This window comes from Cryptotermes secundus, unplaced genomic scaffold (genome assembly GCF_002891405.2).
Source record: "Cryptotermes secundus unplaced genomic scaffold, Csec_1.0 scaffold209, whole genome shotgun sequence".
In the NCBI taxonomy this organism is placed as follows: domain Eukaryota; kingdom Metazoa; phylum Arthropoda; class Insecta; order Blattodea; family Kalotermitidae; genus Cryptotermes; species Cryptotermes secundus.
In genome coordinates, this window is record NW_019727789.1 from 1,578,017 (window position 1) to 1,603,388 (window position 25,372).

Sequence of the window (25,372 nt, forward strand, 5' to 3'; positions counted from 1 at the left end):
AGTGATGGTTTTTGCCTGATGCATTGCTTTATATTTGAGGGTGGTAGTGGAGTTCATGCTTAGCACTGTGGCGTGAACTTCATTCCATTCATATCGCTTTGTTACAACGCTCTACGTACGTAGACTATATAATGTCGAAATGTAGGACGAGAGATAAACTATGAATTCTTCCACACATTTATTATACATAATCTGCAGAGTCTGCTATAAATATATATGTTCAATAAGTACTTCCGGTCTAGAAAACCGAAATTAACGGCCGTGGGGATTCGTTGCGCTTACCACGCGACACGCTCTATCCGCTGAAGTTGGCACTAACTTCACCGACAAGCGGCGGTCGCTCGGTCGGTATAGTTCGTTCGCGAATTAAAACCACGGATTTTGTTTTGTTTGTTTTTTTTGTTCAATAAGTACTGGCTCGTGAATGAGTTATGCCCAGTGGCGTAACTCATATATTTTGTTCATTTAGGTATCATTTTAATTCTTGTACTGGAGTTTTACTGAGGTCTGTCTGATAGAGTTAAGACGGTGTAATTTTCCAGTCTGTGTGTAGTTTCGCTGTTGTCTAGTAGGTTCACTGCTTGTGCATTTGTGTGGTGTTATAATTTTTTAAAATATTTCGTATTCCACTTTTTTATTTCACTGAGCACTGCCTTCATTTGTAGATCAAACGTTTAATTGGAAGAAGGTTTTGGGAGGAAGCGGTTGTGATCTGAGGCAACTTTCACGAATATTTCAGGAGACACTGATGAAAAACACGAGAACCTCAATAAGAAAAGCTGATGTGCCGCCGACATTCGAACCAAACGACTCTAGAATAAGAGTCATGAACGATTAGCGCTACACCAACTGAATCTATCTGAATAATAGATTCTGCCTTACCAGAGGTTCATAAGTAATGTTTAGAGACTTTCTGAGTACTGGCTCTAACACAACAGATAAAACTGATGTCTACAAATTGATTTCTTTTGAACATATTGACACTAATTAAATTTGTGTCAACGTACGTCATATTTGCATTTTATTAATTCTGAAACAACAGTTTTTATAGCCAATAAACAAATGTCAAAATAAACGAGGTATGCAAAGTTGCAAAAAAAAAAAAACATCTGGGATGTAGCCCCTATGTATCTACCGTCCCGCTAATCACAGTCCGTTATTCAAATACACAGAAAAGTAATTATTTATTTTCAGAGAGCAATACGCGGTTAGAATATACGTCTCTTCGAAGAAGTGAGAGGCAGGAGGGTGTCGTAGTGGGCGGATGAGCTGTGGGGAGGCTCGACGCCGAGGCGGCGGCGCCCAGCATAGTGGTGTTTTGCAGGAACCCGTCGAGCTGAACGCTTTAGTCAGTGGACGGACTCTGACACCGCCGCACCAGTGCAGAGCGCGTGCTGACAGTAAAGTTAATGCGTTTATCACGTCGACAAGTGCCGAGATTGGCGTCAAGAAAAGGTTTAATTGCGTGCCGTGGAGTACTCAGCGTTCAGTCCGATAGCGCACAACACTCTTTTCTTTTAATAATTTCTCTGTAAGTTTAAGTTACTTTAATCTTTAATATTTCACTGTAACATTATCCAAAAACAACACCAAAATTTTTAAAGAGAACGTACCTAATTCTTATCCTGCTCATATATTATTTTAAATATTTATACAAATTAAAAAATTAATATAAACGTCTCAAAATTATCACAATAATTTCATGTAGAAGTACAGCATCTTTATTCTTTGAAGTTTCAAAATCGTTTAACATTTAATGTCAGTCAGATCTGTGACCGTACGCAGCCGCCAAAATAACCCAATGATGATTAAGAATAACAAATAATTTCATAAATCAAATGAGCATTATACAAGTTTCATCCTCAGAATTTAAAATCGCACAATTTATGGGTGAATATTTATATATTATCTACCGAAAATTCAAACACTGAGAGATTCTTCAGCCATATGCATTCAAATATTTACGCATCCATGAATTACTTTATATTAATTTTTCTCTAAAGCTAAAATATTACAATCAGTCTTTTATTTATGAGTAGACCTAAGAGTATATGTTGCTCTATAAATAATTAGAAGTTTAAAGAAAATAAAAGTTTTTTTTCAAGTTTGAGAAAATTCGTAACAAAGAAATAAAATGTGGTGTCTTAGATTATGCCATCCCAGTCAAGGTAAATGAAAAAGTAAATACACAGGAGCTCGGAGGTTTTGCTACGCTAAATTTCACCCATACCTCCTTTCATCCCAGCTTTTCTTCATTTTTTTCTTTTTTCGTCTTTGAGTCTTTATACTTCAAACACCATTACTTCCAATTCATCGATGTTCCTGTGGCTTTAGCAACACATTACACTGGCCGGGGGTGGGGGGGGTTCACTTTTTGCAGTGCTCTAATGATGCCTTTATGTTCCTCTGAAACCAACGTGGAGAGCAATTAGCAACATCAGCAAGACTTGTGATTAGGCTGGCACAGACAAGCAAATAGACATTATTAATCAAGTTCCTTTTACGGTGGATAGTTGCTATTGAGAATTAAGGATTAATACAACACAAGATCAAAAGTGTGAAGTTTTTATAATAAGTGGACTGGATTTCAAAACACTTCCATGTGTAAGTGTATTATACATTAACAAAGAGTTGAGCGTTTTATACGTTGCAGAATAGTGCCGATTTGAATATATAAAGTTAATGGTTCATTAGATTCTAAAATAACAATATTTTTTTGTTAAAAGTATATAAAAATATGGATATTAAATCAATAATATACTCACATCGTCTGTCCAGTTTTAAATATATGGTTTCTGCAATAGTGAAAATATATTTTTATCTGCCATAACATTATGCGTTTCAGTTTTTATATAAATTACGTTAATAAAACACGTTCTTAATATTGTGTACATTTGTGTTGTTAAAATATTATCCCATCAAATGTGCGTAAAGGTACAGTGGCTGAACTTCGTTGTTAATTGTCTTTGTGTATGGGATTCGTGGTTAGATGTTATGAAAATATATGAATTTATTCATCCAGAGTGTATTTTTGATAAATATAACAGATCTCTTCTCCAGAATGTATATTATATAGAGTCTCAAATATTCTAAACAAGAATACAGTGAATATAGACAACAGAGAACATCTTACATACTTTTGTTCAACAGAACTGACAACTTGTTTCTCAAAGAAGAGCATAATATAGACTTGTAAATGGAATTATGGACGAAAACGAGGGTGAATTTAAGTTTCTACGTATATCATTATCAAATTCCATCTTAACATGAATCACAAACTAGACTCCAAAGTATGAATTTTCAAGCGATGAATGATGAATACAATTCCAACAACGCGTTATGTATCGTTGTTTTCCGTGTTGCCAAAATATCTTTTAACAATACAGAGTGAAGTTAGCAAATCTAACTACGATATATCACGCATTTGTTTTCCTGCATCTCTCAAGCATCTTCTCTAAGTTACAAAATTTGTAATATTATTAGTGTTGTTCTCTGAAGCATTGTTCTTATTGCAAATTATGCGTTAACTTTGTCTTCCTTTTACCACAAAATTCATTAATTATATATTAGACTATGCAACAGCCTTATATTCAATTTCATAATTAGATGAATTAATAAGTGACGGTTGAATTCCGTTTCTTTTCAAGCAGTATTATTCAGTGCTTGTATATAAGAGACCGCAAGAAAGGATCACACATATGTTGAACTGTGCTAATATTTAGCTCAGCCTATATCGTTCGTGAATGGGATTTCCTCAGTGAACTGATTACGTCTCAAGAGTAACAATTTATCACAAACTGGAAGAAGAAACACTAGAACATACTACGAAGGGACAATAAATATTGGAACAGTTTATATCACTTGTGATTAAGGAAGTCTTATTGCTGTGGACTCGAAGTGGTGGTCAATAATTTGTTTTGGTGAACGAACACTAAGTTGTGATTTCAAACATGGCGGCGCCATCTGAAGCATTGAAATTGTGTCTGTCTGGTGCAGTGCTACTGTTCTTGGCGCCATGGACTGCCTCTTCTCTTCCCCCTGTCATCCGAGTTGGTAAGTCGATCCAATCCAGTAATAAATTATCAGGTCCTCAGTTCACTTATGCCAGATATCCATAAAGAATTGAGTTCTGATACATAAAAACAAATTTCTCCTGACAACAGAAAAGACATTTAACATATATTTCTGTGATACTTCTGCACCAAGTTTTAAACACTCAAGTGATCGACTGATTGCAGTGTACCGGTACGTGTTTATCGTATTTCTCTAAATATTTTATGAGCGCAAAGGAATATATATATATATATATATATACACACATAAAGTGTAACTGAATGGTGTGGAAAAACTTCGGGCGCGAGTTCACCTGCGAAACAACAAAGAATGTCCGTATCAACACATGTCCGGAAGCATTTAATTTGTTAGTTACAGCTGAAAGAGTACATCAATAATAAGTGCTCAGAATGTCCTCCATGAGATTCAATGCACGCCTCGACATGTCTCATCATGGAGTGCCGCCTCCGTTCAGAGATGATAGGACAGTTGCGGATAGTCTGACAGGCATCCACAGTGCGCTGTGCCTCTTCTATCAACAGGAACTGCATACACATGGGTTGTTAGATGTCCCCGCAGGTGAAACTACAGAGGATTCAAGTCCGGTGAGCGTGGAGGCCACGCAGTGGTTCCTCCTCTATCTGTCCATGTCATGATTTTACTGAGAACATCTCGCACAGCGCAGCTAACATGTGCCGGAGCACCGTCTGCATGTACCACATTCGTGCTCTGCCAGTGGTGCATGTTCCTGTAGCTTTGGCAGGGCATGTGAGAGGAAATCTCGGTAGTGGCTGCCTGCAAGCCTATATGGCAAAACATGGGGCCTAACAAACAATCACTAACATCAGAGTGGGTAACAACTGAACAGGCCAAGCTTACCGTTCTATGTGGAGTGAGTAACAGAATTTTTAGTAAATGGTCCAATACTTTCTGCATGTCAATTTAAGATGTGTAGTAGTCCAAATTGTGGAACAGTTAATTGAGTTTTTGTATGACTAGGGTTCTGTGAAATTCATCACTTTCGGCTCATATTTGGATATTTCCTTTTGGAACATGTAGCAGGTGCCTTACGACAAGCTTGAAGCCAGCTGCACGTCAGTAAATCATACACGTTAACGCGTAGAAATCTTAAATTTTAACTAGTACGTAAGTCGCAAGTTTTAGCAGGGCCTTCCTGGACCCTCGCTATCCCAAATTCCAGTCTGATAAATGTGTAGCAGGTGGCGGGGTTCACCCCTAAACTCTAGCCGCTTGAATTTGTTTTCTTCTTATGGGAGGAGACACATTAAGCAGCATCCCCCCCCCCAGCTTGCCCGGTCCAACAAATCAAAATCTGAAGTGGACGTCTTTCACCTGAATTTTGGTAACCAGGTCAGATGCCTAACTTAAGACACGTTGGCTGGAGGACTCCGAAAATTATACTCACCGGGAATACACGTGTTCGGTGTACCACCGATCATCTGCTTGTTGGTTTGTTTGTTGTTTCTTTCAAATTACTGTGCCTAGTCATCAGTAACAGGGCCGGAACCCAGTGACAGATTGAGTTGGTTACTACTGTGCACCTATTCAGTTATTGGTGCCATAATAACATATACTTTGGTCATAATAAATACTTTGAGAACTGCCAATAGATGTTATTTGTATGCTGATGGTTCTATACTAGCACCCTTAATCATCCAAGTAACAGTCGGTGACTGAGAAGAGTCAAATCTCTACCAGAACGAGTCCATTGCAAGAACGGATACAGATCCGACTTCATATTTTAAAAGCCCATAAAGCAGAAATGCATGCAGAGGGGTCTCAGAGAAACAGCCTGAACGTTTCAATATATGTAGTACCGTCTCGGACAAATTATCTCAATATTCAGTTAAGGGGACAGTGAATTTAAATAGTGAAGCTCGGGTAACACGTAATGTTACAACAGCGATATGAGTGCGAGTATGAGGGATGGGCCATAAAATACGGTCCTCGCACCGCGACCTTCAATAATCTATTGTGCTTCCCCTTTGGATTAACCCTTTATTAATTCTACACTTCGAATGAAATGTAGGACTTTATTTATGGGGGCATTATAAATGTCATTTGGTTCCATGAAGAACTGATGATCCAGGTGATGAAATCTTAAGTAAGCCTCACAGTCACATAAGATATGTGTGGCTGATTCGTCTTCTTGTAGGCACCTTTCACAGGTTGGGTCATCTGTCAATCCCAGTTTGAAAAGGTGTCCTTTTAGGTGCCAGTGTCCAGTAAGTAATCCTACCACCTATCTTAATTGATCTCTGTTTAATTTCAATAGGTCCCTCGTTTTTTGGCAGAGTCCTGATATAAACCATTTTGCCTGTTTGAAGTACAACAGCGATAACTGCCCTATCTATCCACAAGCACGAATTGTCCATCGCGTACATATTTTTTTAGAACACCGCGCCTAGGGAGTCAGCAGAGCGGCAAAGCTCTCTGTTTGAATTCGGAAGGTGCTAGATTCGGATCTCGGGCCGGACATCGAATACGACTGAGGTTTCTCGTTGTTTTACCTCAGTGCTTCAAGACCAATGGGGTGAAAATATCTTAAAGTAGGTCACAATCCTTTCCAATTAAACATTTATCTATCGTTTTATCATACAAAGCCATACAATGTGATTCTAAATTACTGTAGGGGTTTCCGTGGCCTATAATTTTCAAACCGGAAATAAAATATAACTGATTAAGGAATATGAAATTGTAACTCAGAAAGTTTATTTGGCAACGCCGTACTCACCGAATTATATCTGAGAGAAAATAAGGGCTCATGCCTCAAAATGGCGGATGTTCGAGAAAAAGCAACGTGAGTACTTTGGTTTTTCGAAACGAAGTCCGTTATCAAAAAGCTGCTTCGTTATAGAACTCAGAGCAACATCGGTTACTATTCACTCGTCGTTTTTCTGACACTACATGTTTCGGCCTAACCAGCCATCATCAGGTGTTACAGTTGCTGTGATGAAGGAACCTGCTGCTCACTTTGAAGCTGTTCTGCTTCTTTTATGTGTTTGCCTCGGGTTACTTCTGGTTTTGTGGGTTAACCACCTGTTTTAATTTTGGTGTCCCTGAGCTGCACATGTTTGTCTTACGATTCTGTTTGGCTTGTCGGCTGTGGCCGTCTTGAATGTTCTTGCTGAGCTGGGAGTTTGTTGTATGGCGGTCGGCCGTCACGTTCGTTCTCTGTCGGTGTTTCCGTAACGTCGATTATGTTGCTATCTAGGATTCAGAGTCTGTTGTGTGCTGCTATCTGGTGTTCGATTCCTGTAATGCTTTGAAACACCTCATCGAAGTCAGTCCCGCTCCTAAGATTCCTATGGCATTCAACATGAGACTGAAGAAAAGTGCAAACTACACACAAAACAAACTCCGTGGCTTGTAGTCCGAAATCGAACTATACCGACCGAGCGATAGCCGCTTGTCGAAGATAGTGTCAACTTTTGCGGATGGAGACTGTCGCGTGGTCAAGGCAACGGATCCTCACGGCCGTTAATATCGATTCTCTAGACCGGAGACGCTAATTTTCCATTCAAGTAGCTCCTCAATTATCCTCACGAGGCTGAGTGGACCCCGTTCCAGACCCACTACTTCTCAGAAAATCTGGTAGCGCCGGGAATCGAAACCCGAGACCTCAGGATTTGTAGCCAGTACCATTCAAATATGACAAGAACATATCAACAGACGAAAGGCAGCTGACGAGAAGAATCGAACAAGAAATATATCCAGAACGAAAGAAGCCACGGACGAAAGTTCAATGAAGAAAGACTACTGAGGAAAGTTCAGAAAAGGAAGGCGATATATACGGCAGCAAAATTTGTTACGAATATTTCAAGATAAAATCACTATCTGACTGGATTCGGTGTGGAAAATTTAAAAACTATAGTCCATTCGCGGAGACGAGACAGTCAGCGTAAACAAAGCGAGCCCCGCGTCGCCACAGCTGACAGCAAGGAGTGGACAAAGCGCGCAGTTACTCAGTGTACTCACTGCATTCGGAGGCACGTTAACCTGCATTCAGACTGAAGAGTGAACTTTGGACGCCCCTGCAACGATACACGCATCACGTGATCGCTGCATGATTTCATTCAAAGAGCGAAGGAGACACCGCGTGCATTTGTTTACGAGGACTCTCTCGTCTCCGCGAATGGACTGTAGATGCATGAATCCCGTACCTTGTATAAGATGTTTATTAATTCATGTGGAAGCCACAAAAAGAGAAAAGGCAACAAGAAAACGGGACAGAAACAGAGAAGATTCTGTTGCGGATTCTCGCTCGCACCCTAGGGACAGTTGCTGGAAGTGCAGTCTCTCCTTTTCTTTTCACTTGTAACTACAATCCTTTGGTCGCGACACTATCTCTCAGGGAAACTTTTAAAGCTATTGACGTGTTCACGGCTCCACACTTCACTGTTACCGGGCCATCGCCGGCCACTAAGGCGATGATACACGTACGAGTCTGGCTCGCGAGTCCGGCTCGGCGAGGAGTCGGGCTCGGATTAATTTCACCACACACGTATGAGCATGGCGACCCACACACGGACGAGTTTGGCTCATTGGAACCCGAGCCGAGTAGGACTCGCGAGCCAGACTCGTACGTGTATGGGCACCCTAAGCGTACGCGAATTTTCTTGATGGCTCAGCATGCTTGACGGCCGATAACGTTTGCAATGAAGGAAAATAATTAATTAGAATACCACTACACTGCATTCTGTTACACAGCGGGAACCTACTGGCCTCCATGGCCTGTTACAGGGACAGCTTAGGGCCGCGCCATAGTTAGTTAGTTACTTAGTTATTGGAGAGGGTGGGTTTCCCCATGCACTGAGACCAGTATTGGTCCACTGTGCTTCCCTCTATGATATTCTACCAGTCTCTATACCCTACCGATATTGGTGCTACCATCAGTCCCGACCGAGCCAGCGAGTTCGGCCTCTACTGGCTTGGCGGTATCTATAATGCTTCCCCCATCTATCAGAGGCGTTAGAGACTACTGTTGGGAGGGAAATGTCCTTGAATTTAGCTCAGTGACCTCCTTTGGAGATATGAGGTTCTTTTACGTACCGTAAAGCTACGACACGGGACCCACGGCTTAAAGTCCCTCCCGGAGGACTTGTTCCCTGAATTTTTCCGCCCTTAAAAATTCCACGACCTCCGTCGGGTTTGAACCCGCGTAACACGAGTCATGAGGTGGGAACGTTACCTCTAGAATACGGAGGCCGCTTAGGGCCGCGCCATAACTAATGCAGTTAGTCTTTGGCTTCCCACCGTGGAGCCCTGGTTCGAGCTCAGGTCTGGTCATGTAGGATTTGTGGTGAACAAAGTGGCGCTGAGGCAAGTTTTCTCCAAGTACTTCGGTTTCCCTTGTCAATTTTGATCCCACCAATTGCTCCACAATCACCATCATCTATCACCTGGGGCTGGTACAATAGGCCAATATTGGGCTCAATACAAAGTGGACTCAAGTCTCACCTAAGTCAGAACAATAAATAATAATAATAATAATACAGGGACGGCTTTACTTTTTATTATATTCCTTTAGTTTCAAATCTCGTAGATTTTGTGCTTTGGGTAGAAGACTTTTTCAACTAAAGGTATTTTTAATTTTTCTAAATATGTATATTTTCGTTATTTATGGACATATTTAAAAAAACGCGGCATCTCTCCCTCATTTACCCTACTTTCTTATTTGCAAGATTTCACGTACCATCCGGCAAGCCATTAAATCCCAACAGTGGGACGCGTCCCATAATTTGATATATTCTTTTATAAAATATAGAGCATGTTCTATATGGAGGATGAACCAACGAATAGAAAATATATAGGATTTGAGGTTCTTATAGCAGTGGTTATGAAGACTTCTATTGGATATAATAGCATGCAGCCCGTTGAAAGCCAAATTACATTTCGGAGGAATCTCTAGCTCCCATTCTCAGGGTCGAAGAATAAGCCAAAGAAGAAAACAGCATGAAGCAGGTAGCTTGCTAGCGTTATCCTTCGAACCTGCAGAAGGATGAAGCATGTTTCTCCTGAAGGTCTGTTGACTTTCAGCGGACTACGCGGCTTTATACCCCAGAGGATATGATTCGTAACTGGAAAGCAGTCATAAAATTTAAGCCTTTAAAGACTGCTCTACCTCATGTATTTTCTGCTGTCGCACAAAAGAATATATTGCCTTCAATCTCGGCTCATCCTAGAAAATTTTATTAGTGGGCGATTTAAAGACGGTCTCAGTTGCTAGGCTGAATAACGTCAGATATATGAATGAGAGATGAATGCTATTTTGGAAGGGATTTGGAGGTAAGCTGTTTAGGCCTAACTGATACACCATCACGGCACTTGCCTTAAGGAACTGAGGAAATCCACGAAAACTTTCAGTCACTATATCCGATGTCTCGATTGAATTCGAACCGACAACCTCCCTAATACGACTCAAGAACATTGCCGATACCCCAGCTCGTTTTGTCTCATAGTTGCCAAGAAAGAGCCCTAACAACTGTATACATAGCACGCACACGTCATACACGCCGTGTGATGTATGAGAAGGTTAGAAAAGTGAAGTAGGTTCATATGAAGTTCTGTATATTACGAGAAGGTGACAACTATATACATAGCACGCACACGTCATACACTCCGTGTGATGTATGAGAAGGTTAGAAAAGTAAAGTACGTTCATATGAAGTTCTGTATATTATGAAAAGGTAACTGTAAATTGTATTATAACTGTTACGTATTTAATTACAAGGTTATTTATAATCACAGGTTAAACTATTTTTTTTATTGCTAGTGGGGTGAGACTAAGTCCCTTGTACTGCGGCCACTTCTGGCCTATTGTACCAGCCCCAGATGATAGATGAGGGTGATTGTGGAGGAATTGGTGGAATGAAGATTGGCAGGGGAAACCGAAATACTCGGAGAAAAACTGCCCCAGCGCCCACTTTGTCCGCCACAAATTCCACTTGACCAGACCCGGGATCGAAGTCGGGCCGCCGCGGTGGAAGGCCAGCGACTAACCGCTTGAGCTATGGCGCGGCCCCAAAACCAAAAGTGACTAAGTTACCTGACAGTATGAAGTTTACAAAATGACCATATACAATTGCATTGCTACTGGTCTGTTGGATGGCGCGTGTGAGAGGGTCTATATGTAGTTTTCATTTCAGTTGATTCTTCTAATCTTGCAATGACCACAAGTTAATTTACGGGCAGCTCTATACATTGTTGCGAACTACAAATTATTGTTTTCTGTCAAAGCAACAGCGCCTCTATACATTTACATTTAAATAACATTGATCAAAGTCCAACGTACAATACGTAATTGTAGTGTAATTGGATGATATCAAATTAATGTGTATCTGTCCTACTGAAACAAAATTAAACAACTTTCGAAGAAAAACATCCTATCAGATTAAATTTATTTGTAGACAAATTTCAGAACAAATCTCAAGGGTCCTATTCCTGTATACAAAATAATTCTCTCACCTCATGACTCTAAATAAAAGCTTTAATAAACTGTTGCTACATCATTAGATGAGAGGTTCTCATTGCGGTGACTAAGAGAAGCAGTGTCTTAACAGATTGGCTATGCGTAGCTTCATTTAAGAAGATACTAACATTGCGAAAGAAACCTGCTGTGTTCATAATCAGGGCAGAAGATTAATTTCTTCTCTTAAACTCTGAAGATGAAGGCAGTAGGTTACCTCGAAACTTTGGTCTACCAGAGTACACAGTTGTTGTTATGGAAAAGAAGGTTACTTCATTAAACATCATTTTTCTAGATAAACAAAAGCATCTGTGTACCTTCATGCGATGTGTACTTCACTGCGACACATAAAAACACAAAAACTGAGCAATTAATTATTTAGTTAACTGTATGAACACAATCAAAGATCAGTACCTACAATATATAACACTATATTACACAGAAATTATACTAGGAACATAATCCAACATGAACAAAAGCCAAATCATACAGGTATAAAAGAAAGCTCAACACTAAACAAAAATAAAAACTGGCCAGTATAGGGAGAACGTAACAGTAAAATAGGAAAGTGAATGTCCAAATGTATTAACTGAAGACGGTCAGAAAGGGCCGAAACATATTATAATACATATGCAGTGTAGTTAGACACACTACTGTGGTGACTGAACATAAAGATAAAGAGGGGAAAATAAGTTTCATACCATACACGCGCTCAAATACATAACACACAAACACAGGTGCGCCCTTCAAGACATCGTTTATTCACGTCACATAACACCATAGCACTTATATCAGGTACTCCCGGATGCAGGCATCTGTCTACATTAACAATCTGTTAGGTCCTCCCTGACATAACACCGAAAAGACAAAGGAAGGAGTGTAAAGCGAAGTAATATTTTCACAGTACTTATTTATGCACGATACTATGAAGCCACATGGGAAGACTGAGATATAGCTACGAAAACAGGAGTAATTAAGAATATTCTTTTCTCATACTCTCTTGGCCGGTTCTGGAGCACACCCAGCATCAGCAAATGGTTTCCTGAACCTTATCCTCGAGGTGTTAATTGGACGAAGGATAGTATTTAATGAGAGTGACCAGTTTACGAACCGACCGCTTAACTTTAGGGAAATCTCACTATACCCGTTGAATAGGAGCATGAATAGGCCCCAAAGACTGCCCACAAAAGGTCGTGAAAAGAAAAATCTGCTACCGTTTGGAACATAACATAAATGTTCTGGTAGCTGAGCCCCTATTCCAGACACTACGTATATTGGTGTAATCACGCCGGGTATCTGAGCAGAAGGAAATAATAAGAAAAATAAATATAATGCATTGTCACGTATCCAGGTAACGTGACAAGAAATTAATGGGTCCCGGATTTGACGAAGCTGTTTATTGGATAACTCAATTACAATTACATTCACTCTGAAATAACGCCTTGCAGACGATGCAACTTGACTAGCCCGCCATCTCTCACGTTTCTTTCTTCTGGTTCTTGACTGGGCTGGTTTCTTCCGCTGTGGTCTCCTCTGATTTGACCTGTTCTCAATTCTCCTCTGACCTAACCTCCGCTCGGGTCTTCTCTGACACCTTATCTTCTACACTCGGACGGACTTGAAAACGCCTTCTTGAAGGGTTTCATTTCCCATGTTAGCTAGTATATCGGTAGCTGGTCTATTCGTTGCAGCGGGAATGTCTCTTCATTTTTATGTAACACGTTGATTTTATCTTTAGCATATTGGATGTTGCGGGAACAATGCTTATTGAGCCGTTGCCCGGAAATTTACGTCTGTTATTTTCAGACTTTAATATTCCGGTTTTTTAGGTAGTATTTACCGAGTGTTGCTCACCAATGGTCTATGCTAGCTTCTTGTCCCGGGCACGTGTTTTTAACAAGCCGTTTTTTAGCAATGGACGCCCGCTCTGAATCAAGATATTCCGGCTTTTAGGCGGAACGCCAGAATATATATAACTATATGCATAATATTCAGGAAGCAGTCAATTATAAGTACTATATGTACTAATGCTTATTTCTCATGCCTGCACTTACATGTGCACGCACACACACAAGCGCAAACACGAAAGCGTGCACTCTCTGGCACAGGTTGCTTTGAGCAGTGAAACTACTGCACACCACGAAATGGATAACCGAGGCTTCATACCCTAAATTTTAAATAATTATTCCTGCAATAAAAATTTTCAAATGTTTTTAAAGTATTATTTTGAAAATATCATAACGATGTTAATATTTTTCATTAATTTAAATATGGACTTAACGAATATTGTTGGAAATAAAGGAAATAAATATTCTATTATCCCCCCCAAAAGAAAATGAATATTTAGGCATAATAATGTCAATTTTACATGTTCAGCCGTCAAAGCAACAAATGTTTATTAACTTAAACCACACAACATGTTTCGGCCCTTAAAAGGTCATCTCAGGGTGTTCTTAAGGGTCAAATAATGCAGTGTGGTTTAAATTAATAAACATTAATATTATTAGTTGTATTCACGCAACGGGATGAAAATAAAAAATAAATAAATATTTAGGTGTTCTCTCATCGTAATCAAGTGTAAGCCTAGTTTGGGACCCTCCTAGCTTCATACTCAACGGAATGTCAAGGCCCCTTCTCCGGATTTAAACCTGTCGGAGCCTGAAACAGTCCACCGATCTTCTTCTAGAACCGAAATTTAGAATGCATGGAGCTTATCATTCACTATGACAATACGCCTTCATAGTGTGGTGATTATCCATAATGGCATTTACTTACATAAAAGCTAACCCTGTATCAGGCCACGAAGGCCCATAGGGTTGCGAGACGTCAGGGTTCCCACATTTTATAGACAATCGGCTCACAGATGGTGGTGAGGTTGTCAGTCTTACGCGCCGGCCGCCCTTTATCTCGCCAGGAAGATTCGTCGTACTCATTTCTGTTAGAGGCTGAGTCGACCCCTGGGCCATAGTAGGGCTGGAAGGATTACATAACTGAGAAAAAATCCACGTTATCGGGACTCGAATCCACGACTTTCCGGCTTGTAGCATAGCGCCTCAATCAACAACGCTACAGCGTGCCCCACATTTACGTCCACAATGAAAGAAATAGAAGTATCAATTACTGACCGGAATATGGTTACTTTCTTTGTCAGTATCGTAGTATAAAGTAGCTAAAATTTGAAGGATTATCACTCAAATAAAGGAAAATAAAATGAGGATACGAATTTCACAAAATCATTTGTATTTGTACAATGATTTGAAAGGCTTGGCTACTCTAAATGCTGCTAAGAGTACGGAGCAAATTTAACAATAACATTAGTGTTCTACATTAGGTCCGCCATAGGAAACAGGACACTGAAGCTTTTTTTTTTCCCCTTGGCACTACAGGTCTAGTGGGCCTAGGCCTACTTCCATGAACTTCTCCGTTCACTTCGGTTTTTCTAGATTTTACACATTCGGTAGGACTCCTTTGGCGGGTGATCAGCTCGTCGCAAGGCCTCTACCTGTACACAAACACAGAAAAACGCATACACACAAACTAAACATCCACGCCCTGAGTGGGATTCGAACACACGATTCCGGTTTGCAAGCGAGGGAAGACAGTACATGCCTTGGACCGCTCGGCTACCGTGACCGGCTAGGACACTGAAGCTTACTGACCGAAAAATTACATTTTAATAGGGCAGTTTACATTACCTTGGCAAACTAAAGAGCCTGCCAATGGTGAAACGATGCAAAAAGTCTGCGTGCATAGAATATATAACGTGTGATCAACAATATTAATGTCTCGGAATGATTACGAACAAGAAACTATTGGTTATAGACGGATAACCGATTCCAACATAAGAGCCCTACATATTTTCCTGAATATGACTTTGGGGGCCCATCGAAAATTTCTTATCAATGTATTCGTCTCTAGGATATTAGATTTGACCCTCCCATAATACAGGAGATAAGGAGACATTTTAGTTAGGAGGATACTACAAAATGGTTCTTAAAGAAATAATATTGGATGTTGTGAATCGGACTGATCTCGCTCTGAATAGAGACCAGTGGAGGGCTCTTGAGAACACAGTAACGAAATTTTGGCTATCACAATAAGGTGCGAACTTCTTGGGTGGATAAGCAACTATGTTTCTAAAGGACCCAGCTCTGAGGAGATAGTTATCAGGTGCGTTTTTAATTTTAAGTCTGCTTAACATTTTTTTTTAATTTTATTTTCTATCTTGTAACGTTATGTTTCTGGTTATAAATACTCAAATTCCTGATACCTCTGCCGAGATATCGAAAGCCTGACATCCAATTCCTAGGCAACCATAAGTAATTGTAAGTTGAGGAAAATTATAATTCTCTGGATCTGCTTTCGCAGAAGGAGATTAAGATCAATGTTCGAAAAAAAGTATTGCAATCAATTCGTTAGACGTAAATCGAAGACGGCGTGTATCGCTTCCAAGACGAGACCTCCAGAATCCGGTGAAATATCACGTCACTCTGGACAGACACGTCACTTGCGCGGTAGACGGGGCGTCACTTCCCTCGACCAAATCAGCAGCTCTCAACATCGATAAAAAGTGTAACTTCATAAAACACTGGCAACAGCCTGCACCTCAGCGCTTTCTTCATCACTTTCATCGTCATATTTCATCAGCATTGCTATCATCTCCATCTCTATCATCTTTATCTTCACCTCCTCCTCCATCACCGTACGTTTCTCAGTCATATTTTATTCAACGGCGCTGTTAATTTGGTAGGATCTGTTTCGTATTATGATATGTATACCCACTGCTAAGCAACGGCTTGGTAAACACATTCCCGTGGAAGTAAACGTCATGATGTAGGAATTCATTAGACTAGCTAGAATCACACTGGAGCCAACCCAGGCTCCTACCCAATCGGTATCAGGGGCCCATTCCCCGCGCAGTAAAGCGGCAAATTCGTGTAACTGACCACATAACTCCATCTAGTGTCAAGGTCAAGAAAAGTGGAGCTATACGTCCACTCACCCAGTAGTCTTCATGGCATAGTGCATAAGTAATTAAGCACAGGGACAACTTTACTTTTACTAATAGTCGGATTTTCTTACTTACGTATGTTGCAAAGAATTCTCGACATACATTTCAGCTTTTCACGTTCTGTTGGTTCATATTTCTTATAAATCCCTTCATTGTTTCCACTGTGTAAAGTTCTTACGTACCCTTTACCAACATATTAATTTACCACCATAAACTCCCTATTTACATATGTTCGCCTTCACTGCTTCTCTTCATAGTCACACATATATATCACGTATCTGATTCAAACCCATTCGCCAATGTACTCCGCAGAACACACAATGTACTCATTACTGTATGTACGTGAATTTCACATGGTCACCACATACGATTACACCTATAAAATTAATATGCACATGACCTTGAATACAGATACGAGTATTATCTGAATTTCCATATCTAAATGACGTCTCAAACGTCACAACACTTCTATTAAACTGTAATTTTCCATGGTCTTCAACATATGTGGCCATATGTGAACATATGTGAACTTGTAGCCCAATGCGTCCCAACGTTCAATATACTATTATACACACCCTAATTATGCATATATAAGGGGTTGACAAAATTACAAAAGAGAAGACTGATTCTACTAATAAACATACACACATTAATCATCTGAATCAGACACGAGATCAATCGTGCAATAGAACACATACGCTACATATAAAAAACACGTTACTATACACACGACAAAAAGCTGTCACATTATTTGACACGTAACATTGATATGAGCACGATCTTCAATATGCAAATTGTCTGTGTATGCACGTTTATGTAACGTTGATGCAGTTTCCTTTCGACGGTACTTTGCGAGTCTCTTGCACACAGCCAGTGGACTCCATCTTGCAGGCCCAGGCGCGCCAACCTACCAACGCATAAGTATAAAATACTAAACAACGCTTCCTGGTACCAACATCCTAATACACATGCAACTAACGAGCAGCGATCGCGAGATTGTATTCTTTCTCAACATATTTTATGTGTTTTTACGTTACTTTTCTTTTCATCGTGGGACAGAAGGGTGGGGGACGTGACCTTTAAAAGTCATAATGCTGTGTACACAGTGTCGGTCTGCCACCCACGCCAATTCACATTTCTCAATCACTTGTCCGATTTCCACGAAAATTCGTATGAACGTCATGCCACTGAATATCTGCCAGCGACCGTACTCCATAACTGCCTGTAACCAGTAATAAGAGCACGAATAACGTCCGAATGTTGTATGAACATTGACAAATGGGTCTTTCTTTTTTATTACTTAATTGTTGAGTCTCACTTTCAGTGATACTGTAGCAGGACATTCTGAATTATTTTAAAGCCTCTTCTGTTTTCTTCTGTGACTATCTTTATTAAGCAGCTGTGGTGGTTTTCTGTAATATTATAATGCATTTCTTAACAACCACAGAGTAAAAGATCCTCATGTCTCTAGGAGACCTCTGAGCAAAATTAGGCAACAATTTCCCGCCCAAGTAGTTTCCAATGCCACTGGTAGATGGGGGAAATGTCATGTACCGACGGGCGACCTCGTTGGCTGAACGGGGCTGATAGCACGAACCAGTACCGGTAGGGTATGGCGACAGTAGAAATTAAAGGGGGACGCACAATGGACCAATAACTGGTCTAAGTGCATGGGGAAACCCACCCCCTCTAATAATAATAATAATAATAACCACAGAAGAGTATACTGACTACGCAATACTAACTTTCTCTTATTGACCTTGTACTTGTACTTGTACATTTAACTTTACTTTCATACTAATTGAAATAACTTATAAAATAAAGTTTCGGTGAAGCTAAAAGTTACAAAGGAATTTATGAGTAACTGTATTCATACGATACATTACAATATTTTCAAGAAAATACTTTTTGTACTCAACCAATATAGTAAACGCTCATAATTGGTACAATAATTTATGAGTGAATATGCTTCGACCCTTTGGATGTCTTCGAGATCCATTTCGTATCTCTACTTTTACCAAATGCTTCCACAGTTATTTTATGTCACGTTACTAATGTTGCGTAGCGACTGGCTATGGCCTGGACGACCGAGGGATCGGCGTTCAAGTCGTGGTAGGGGTAAGATTTTCTCCTCTTCACGTTGTCCAGACCGGTCCTGGGGCCAATCAAGCCTCCTATCCCATTGGTACAGGACGCTCTTTCCCCGGGGTAGAGCGGCCGGGGCGTAAAGCTGGCCATTCACCTCTAACTAGTGCTGACGCCAACACGTCACAATATGAATATATACTTCCACTCCCCAATATGTCTTTCTGGCGTGGTGCTTTATTAGTTAAGTACAGGGACAACTTTATCTATTTCATTACTAATACTGTTTCCAATAATAATCCTCCTCGACGTCTCCACAATTTCATTTTCGTATGATGCAGGGAGCTATTCTGCAGCGTAACCGTTTGGAATCCCTACATTTATTTCGAGATCTCCTATCAAATAGGAAAGTTGTATTTACCTACACGGTCCATACAAAGGTATGGAACGCTTATATGCGTCTGGGAAACTTTGGCTAGTATCAGAATAAATGATTAAAATAGATTAGATATAATTTAATAATTAACACTGTTGGTCAGATTTATTCGATGTCACGCATGATACATATACTGCTTGAGACATATTCAAAAGTTGCAAATTATGTCTTAGGTCATATCAGAGATTATAAGTTTTTTACATTTCCTTAACGAACACATTAACCTGCCGCTATAAACACAATACTTCTATATTCCGAGCTTTATTATTATGCGGGGAAACGCTATTTCTGTTGAAAATGGCACAAATATATATTTCTTATTCAAATCAAATTCAATGGCCCTCGTTTTACCTGCCGTAATAGAATTTGTATATCATACAAAATATTATATCAACTAGACATATAATATTCAAATGACTACTCAGAAAGTAATATTACAAATATCTTCTTCAATATATACAGTGCACGTACGTAAATATTTAAATAAATTCGAAACATTTTTATCCAAGAGTAAACCACTACTAGCACCAATACAGCTAGACCGCTTCACCTTGTAGCGCCATATGCACCATTATCTCGGCACCGAAGAATGTTTTCCTGCTACCAACATTACAATATACATGTAACTAATCCGTATCGATGAAGGAAACGAAAATTACCTGCACATTTTTTTTGTAAACAGGCTTTAACTTCTAGCGGTGTCTGTCTGTCTGTCTATTTATCTATCTATCTATCTATCTATCTATCTATCTATCTATCTATCTATCTATCTATCTATCTATCTATCTATTATAGTAGCTCCGATATGGAGCTCCTCGGACGGGGGATCAGCTCGGCGCAAGGCGGCTACCTACATAAACACAGAATAAACGCAGAAAAACATCCATGCCTAGAGTGAGATTCGAACCCAAAAACTCAGCGTTCGAGCGAACGAAGACAGTTCATACTTCAGACTGCGCGGCCACTGTGATCGGCTTTGGCGTATTTACGTTATACTAAATTCGATTTTCAAATCGAGGCTAAAAGGAAGATTAGCTATTTCATGATTTTGTGCAGACAAAGTGAGTCTGTGCATCCACACATTCGAATTCGCGATCCAGCTGTCCCTTTTTAGTGGAATTTGGAATGATCCAGTAAAATCCAGCCAAGTGCCGTGAATTCGAAATTCTTAAGACCGGTAACGGCAATAAGGGTAACGCCCATGCTTATGTTGTGGAAGCGAAACTGTCACTGTTAGGTGACGTTAACTTGATTTTCGGCCGTTTTATATTTTCAAAATTCCTTCACGTTAATTAATGTTGTCACATGTAAGGGTGACTATAGACGGGGTTTGTATTGGTGACTCGACCTAATGACCACTTATACACTCAAGACTCGTGACTACATTTTACTGATCGCTGACACAAATACACACTAGTGTCTGCGGTCTTTTACAGTCTCGACTAGACATTTCCTGGCAACGGATTTTAACACTGGAACTATAACAGTCTCACTGAATTACATATTCTAAATATCATACATAACGCCTTCTCTTCTTAGCCAGACTTTCAATTGAGCACTCTTGCAAATAACTCCTTCTTCACAACTTCTCGTACAGAACTGAATTGAATTAATTTGCGCTTCGCTCTTTTGCCGTCTATGTGCAAATTCGGTTAATATTCTCTCGTCGCTTTCTCTTTAGTGCCGAGGTCAGGAATGGTGGAGCTATAATCCCACTCCCCCATACGTCTTCATGGCGTAGTGCTTAACTTAATTAGGCACAGGGAAAGCTTAACCTTAATCCCTCTGGCTATTATCCTACTCTCTTATGGCCTAAATAGTGTCACGTGTAGGAGTGACTTATAAGACGGCTTTGTTTTGGATGATTGGATTGATTGCACCTTATACATTCACAACTCGGGGCTACAGGCAATACAGCGCTATCGCGGATGTACACACTTTACAGCTCACCGTTCCACACGCACTAAGATTCTCAGTATTCACTAGTCGTATCCTTGCAACGGACTTTTAACAATCTCACTCTAACTTCAAATCACATGTAAAGTCTTATTTCGATAGCCTAATTCCTTTTTTGCCATTATTCTGCAACTGCCAATTCAATTCAATTCCAACCTCATATCCCGGCAGGCTGCCGTCTCAAACTCGAGTCTATTCCCTCCTGCTTCTGCTGAACACTTCTTTATAACCACTCCGTACGGACCACGCAGAAAACACAGCTTCTACCGTTAAGGAGGTGTCGTTATTGATCTGTTGCCTAGCAATGGACGTCCTATTGCTGCGCGCGTTTGTTTCCGTGGGAATGTGTTTACCGAGTCATTGACTAGCAATCGGTATACACGTCACAATATGATGATGTAAGTCAGACTTGGAGTTATTCAGAGTCGAACATTCCTCGATATATTTTCTCTGTTACACACACACACGCACACACACATAGACATCTCAGACTTGTTGAGAGATATTCAATGGGTGCATAGCCCTTCTACAAAAATACGTGTATATACTGATTTTCTTAAGTTGTCAGTATATCTTCCACTTGTTCTACCTGATAGAGTTGTTGAGGAACCTTCGTTGCAATATCAATATTTAATCACTTTCAGTTTATCCTGTAAGAGTAATTACCATCGTAGTCTATTACAACTTACGTAAACACGGCCTAATCAGCTTAAGAGTGTCTGCAACTTCTCGTTAGTTCAGTAATAGCTTGACTTCAATATGATCTTTTTATCTTAGCTTCTCACAAGGAGATAGATCTTATTTGCCGGCTACATTAATTTAGCAGCCATCGCCCGCTATAAGGCTGAACTTTCTGCACGGAGATGTTTAAATTTTAACCACGGTTTAATAGGTCACGCTTCTATCTCCATTATTTTTATTTTCTTTAAGATAATGTAAAAAAAATATTGTATTTTGTTAATATTTCCCATATTAATAGCAATGGGCTGGCAATTGAAGTAGAAGTTACTGCTCTATCCTCAAGGTAGGCGCCATTCTGTAAATAGGGGCATAAGAGAGATGAAATTGTGCGTATATTCTCTCGAATAGAAAAAAAAAGTTTATGTAAGTGTGGGCTGTATCACTGTCACACTAGTAAAGATTATTAACGCCGTCCAGTGTGATTGATAAATTTTGTGTTCTTTTTTTAATCTGTCATCCTTTGCATGTTTCGGTCGCAACGACCATTTTCAGAAGGACATTATCAATACAAACATACACTATTATTACAATGTCATAAATATAAAATATTATCCCTTAACAATTGTATATGGAGAATTTCCGTGTTGTTTTGTAGGAGGTAATTTGGATTCTGTAACCCTCAGGGTACTTAAATGCAGTATTTACTTACTTATTTACGCATGGAGCCGAACCCTACTTGAGGAGCCGTCAATTCTGTAGCTACTCGAGAATTTTCCAGCATTTTATGGAACCCAAAGGTTCATTGCCGTGTTCACAAGAGCTCTTCACTGGTCCCTATCCTGAGCAAGATCAATCCAATTCTTACCATCCCATCTCTCTAAGATACAGCTTAATATTGTCCACCCACCTACGCCTTGGTCTTCCCAGTGGGGTCTTTCCTTTGGGCTTTCCCGCCAATAACCTATATGCATTCTTCTTCTCCCCCATTCGTGGTACTTAAAACGCAGTAAACTTCTTGACTGCCTCAACGAATGTTACTACCTAAGAAGTCTGTTCCATCGAGTTAGAAAAGTTCTTTTTAAAGATACAATATTAGGATCCGTTTTCAAGGGAAATCCTAACAGTGCCGTTGTAACACTGGAACAATTCTTCATGCTTTCTTTTTCTGACATGGCTTAAGTATGAAAAATGCAACACAGTAAAGCCGAAAGGTCAGAAGTAGCCGTCCTATCTCAGAAGTGACCAGTAAGCACTCATCTTGCCGCGGTGGCGTGATGGCAGCAGTGCTGATTTATTGCATCACTCCGCTTGCTTAACCAGTCTGAAAGCGTACTTCGATTCCAGAACAATGGAGCAGTTCCTCACACACAGATATAAAAGAAGAAGAGGCTTGATCAGATCTTACAATTACGAAGTTCATTTCTGTTATTTCGCAGATACCAGATCCCCCATAAATCCCTGTCATTCGATTCGTAATGCAATAATTTGTAGCATCATTATGTTTCCTTCGAGCAACGAAGGAAAATCTTAACTTATCGGGGGAGGGGAAGAGGTTATTTCAAAATTATTGTGGACTGGTGAGCCTTGCCGTTTGCCCCTTCATTTCATCCTTTATTCTCCGACCACGAAGATGGAGTTTCCATTGGAACATCAGTAAACATCTATCAGACTATGCGATGTTACGTACCAGAAGATAATATTCTTCATAGCACAATATAAAAACAAAAATAAAAACTCCGTGGCCTGTAGTCGGCAAGCAAACTATACCGACCGAGAGATCGCCGCTTGTCGGCGAAGTCAGTATAAACTTTAGGCTGGGACCACACGAGCGCACAAAATGCGTCCGTTGTAACGAACGTCGTGACGTCTGTTGTAGAAATAAACAAGAGAGGCGAATGCTACGCTTTCTTCTGGCTCCATTGCAGATAAAAAACTACGCACCGCATTCTGAAACTGTGTGGTGTCCTCAGCAACGTCCGTCATAAAGTAAGTTCGTTACAACGGACGTACTTCGTGCATTCGTGTGGGCCCAGATAGCGGATAGAGGGTGCCGCGTGATCAGCGCAACGGATTCCCACGGCCTTTAAACTCGGTTTTCTAGAGCGGGTTTCTGACTACATAGATTATATATAAAGGAGTGTGAAGGTATATATATGAATGTTTAATTGTGAAGGACGTAGAAGGAACAAGCCGTGGCATATTTTATTATACTATCCCAGCATATGTCGTAGGAACAGTGGAAATTCAAGAAAAATTCAGTTATGATGGGCATCCGAAACTAGAGTCGAACTCATGATTGCACGAGCATGAAGTAGGAGCGCTAACGTGCTATTACATACTGAGTACGCCCTTCAGGACATATCTTATCAGAAAGTTTTAAAACGCAGAATATCCCATTGATCTACATAATAACGATATTGAATGCTGCTTTGAGTGGCAGTGTAGGTAGTTTTTATTGAGAAGCAAAAATAAACCATAGGAGTGTTTGCAAATAAGGTGTTCATAAAAATATTTAGACCAAAGAAATAAACAACTTATGATATTGCATAACGAGGATTTCGATGAATCGGTTTAAGTAATACTGCCAGGACACTGTCATGTCGGAAGTTGGCGATGCGTTACTTTGGAGAATGAAAGGAATGCATATGAAGTGCCGGTAGAGACATCTTAAGGCGCGTCCACATTACTCGTGCTCGTGCTCGTGCTCGTGTGACTCTCTATGCTCGCGAGTAATGTGGACGATATGACAAGTCACGAGACAAGCAAATTTTTAATTTTTAATTTAAAAACTATAGCCAATAAAATAAAATACGACTACAGCCTATAGACACTACGAGTAAATATACGGATCCTCACGCGCCGAAGCCTGGCGAGCAACTGAAGTAGTGTGGACGAAGATTTACGAGCATAAGTAAAAGTCAGACGAGTCTCCCGACGAGCACAAGCCTAACGAGCACGAGCACGAGTAATGTGGACGCGCCTTTATAGAACCTCAGAGTTTCTTTATGCAGGTTAGAATCGTGTAAATCCTTCGTCTGTACGCATGTAACACTTCGAGAATAAGTGACTGATTTTCATGAAATTTGATCTTAATAACATTTGTCGATATAGCAAAATTTTGATTAAAGCAGGATGAAAATATCAAGCACTTTACATGAAAGTTCTTTGCTTCTTTTGATGCACTACCAGAGCAACTCCAAAAATTTATTTTAGCAAATATGTTCTGAACAGAGGTCGAAGGCATGCTTTCCGCAAGTCTTTTGGTTTTGGAGATTTCTACTATTTTGTCATTTACCCCGATGGAAAGGTGAAAAATTTTGCGACAGTTCATTCGGATAAGCAGCCTCCATATAAGACTTGAGCCCGGAACTCTTACAGCACCGGTCATTGTCAGGAATTTAATCTTCGTTTATAACATACAGAAGTACGTTAAGAAGGTAAAGGTAGCCGCTAGGATAGAAGCTGACCTGACCTGAATGTTCTAATCAATATTCGTAATATATCATGAATGATTCAAATATGTATATCAATGGCTGTCCATCTCGATCTATGTGGCCAATATCGAAAAAGAATTCAAAGCCCTCTAGCTGAAAACTTCAACTTTCTCTTTTCTTTTCTTTGAAATTCGTGACACACGACCCAGAATGGCGTCTCATGGGTT

At 40.1% G+C, this 25,372-nt stretch overlaps 1 protein-coding gene across 1 annotated transcript in view; it reads left to right on the forward strand.

Moving 5' to 3' along the window:
• Positions 1-2,875: 2,875 nt before the first annotated feature.
• The window catches only part of LOC111864984 (glutamate receptor ionotropic, kainate 2), a 502,412-nt gene continuing 479,915 nt past the window's right edge, over positions 2,876-25,372 (forward strand). Inside the window, exon 1 of the mRNA XM_033751646.1 lies at positions 2,876-4,053. Coding sequence (XP_033607537.1) covers positions 3,951-4,053 — 103 coding nt within the window. The 5' untranslated portion in view covers positions 2,876-3,950. The remainder of the gene's footprint in view (positions 4,054-25,372) is intronic.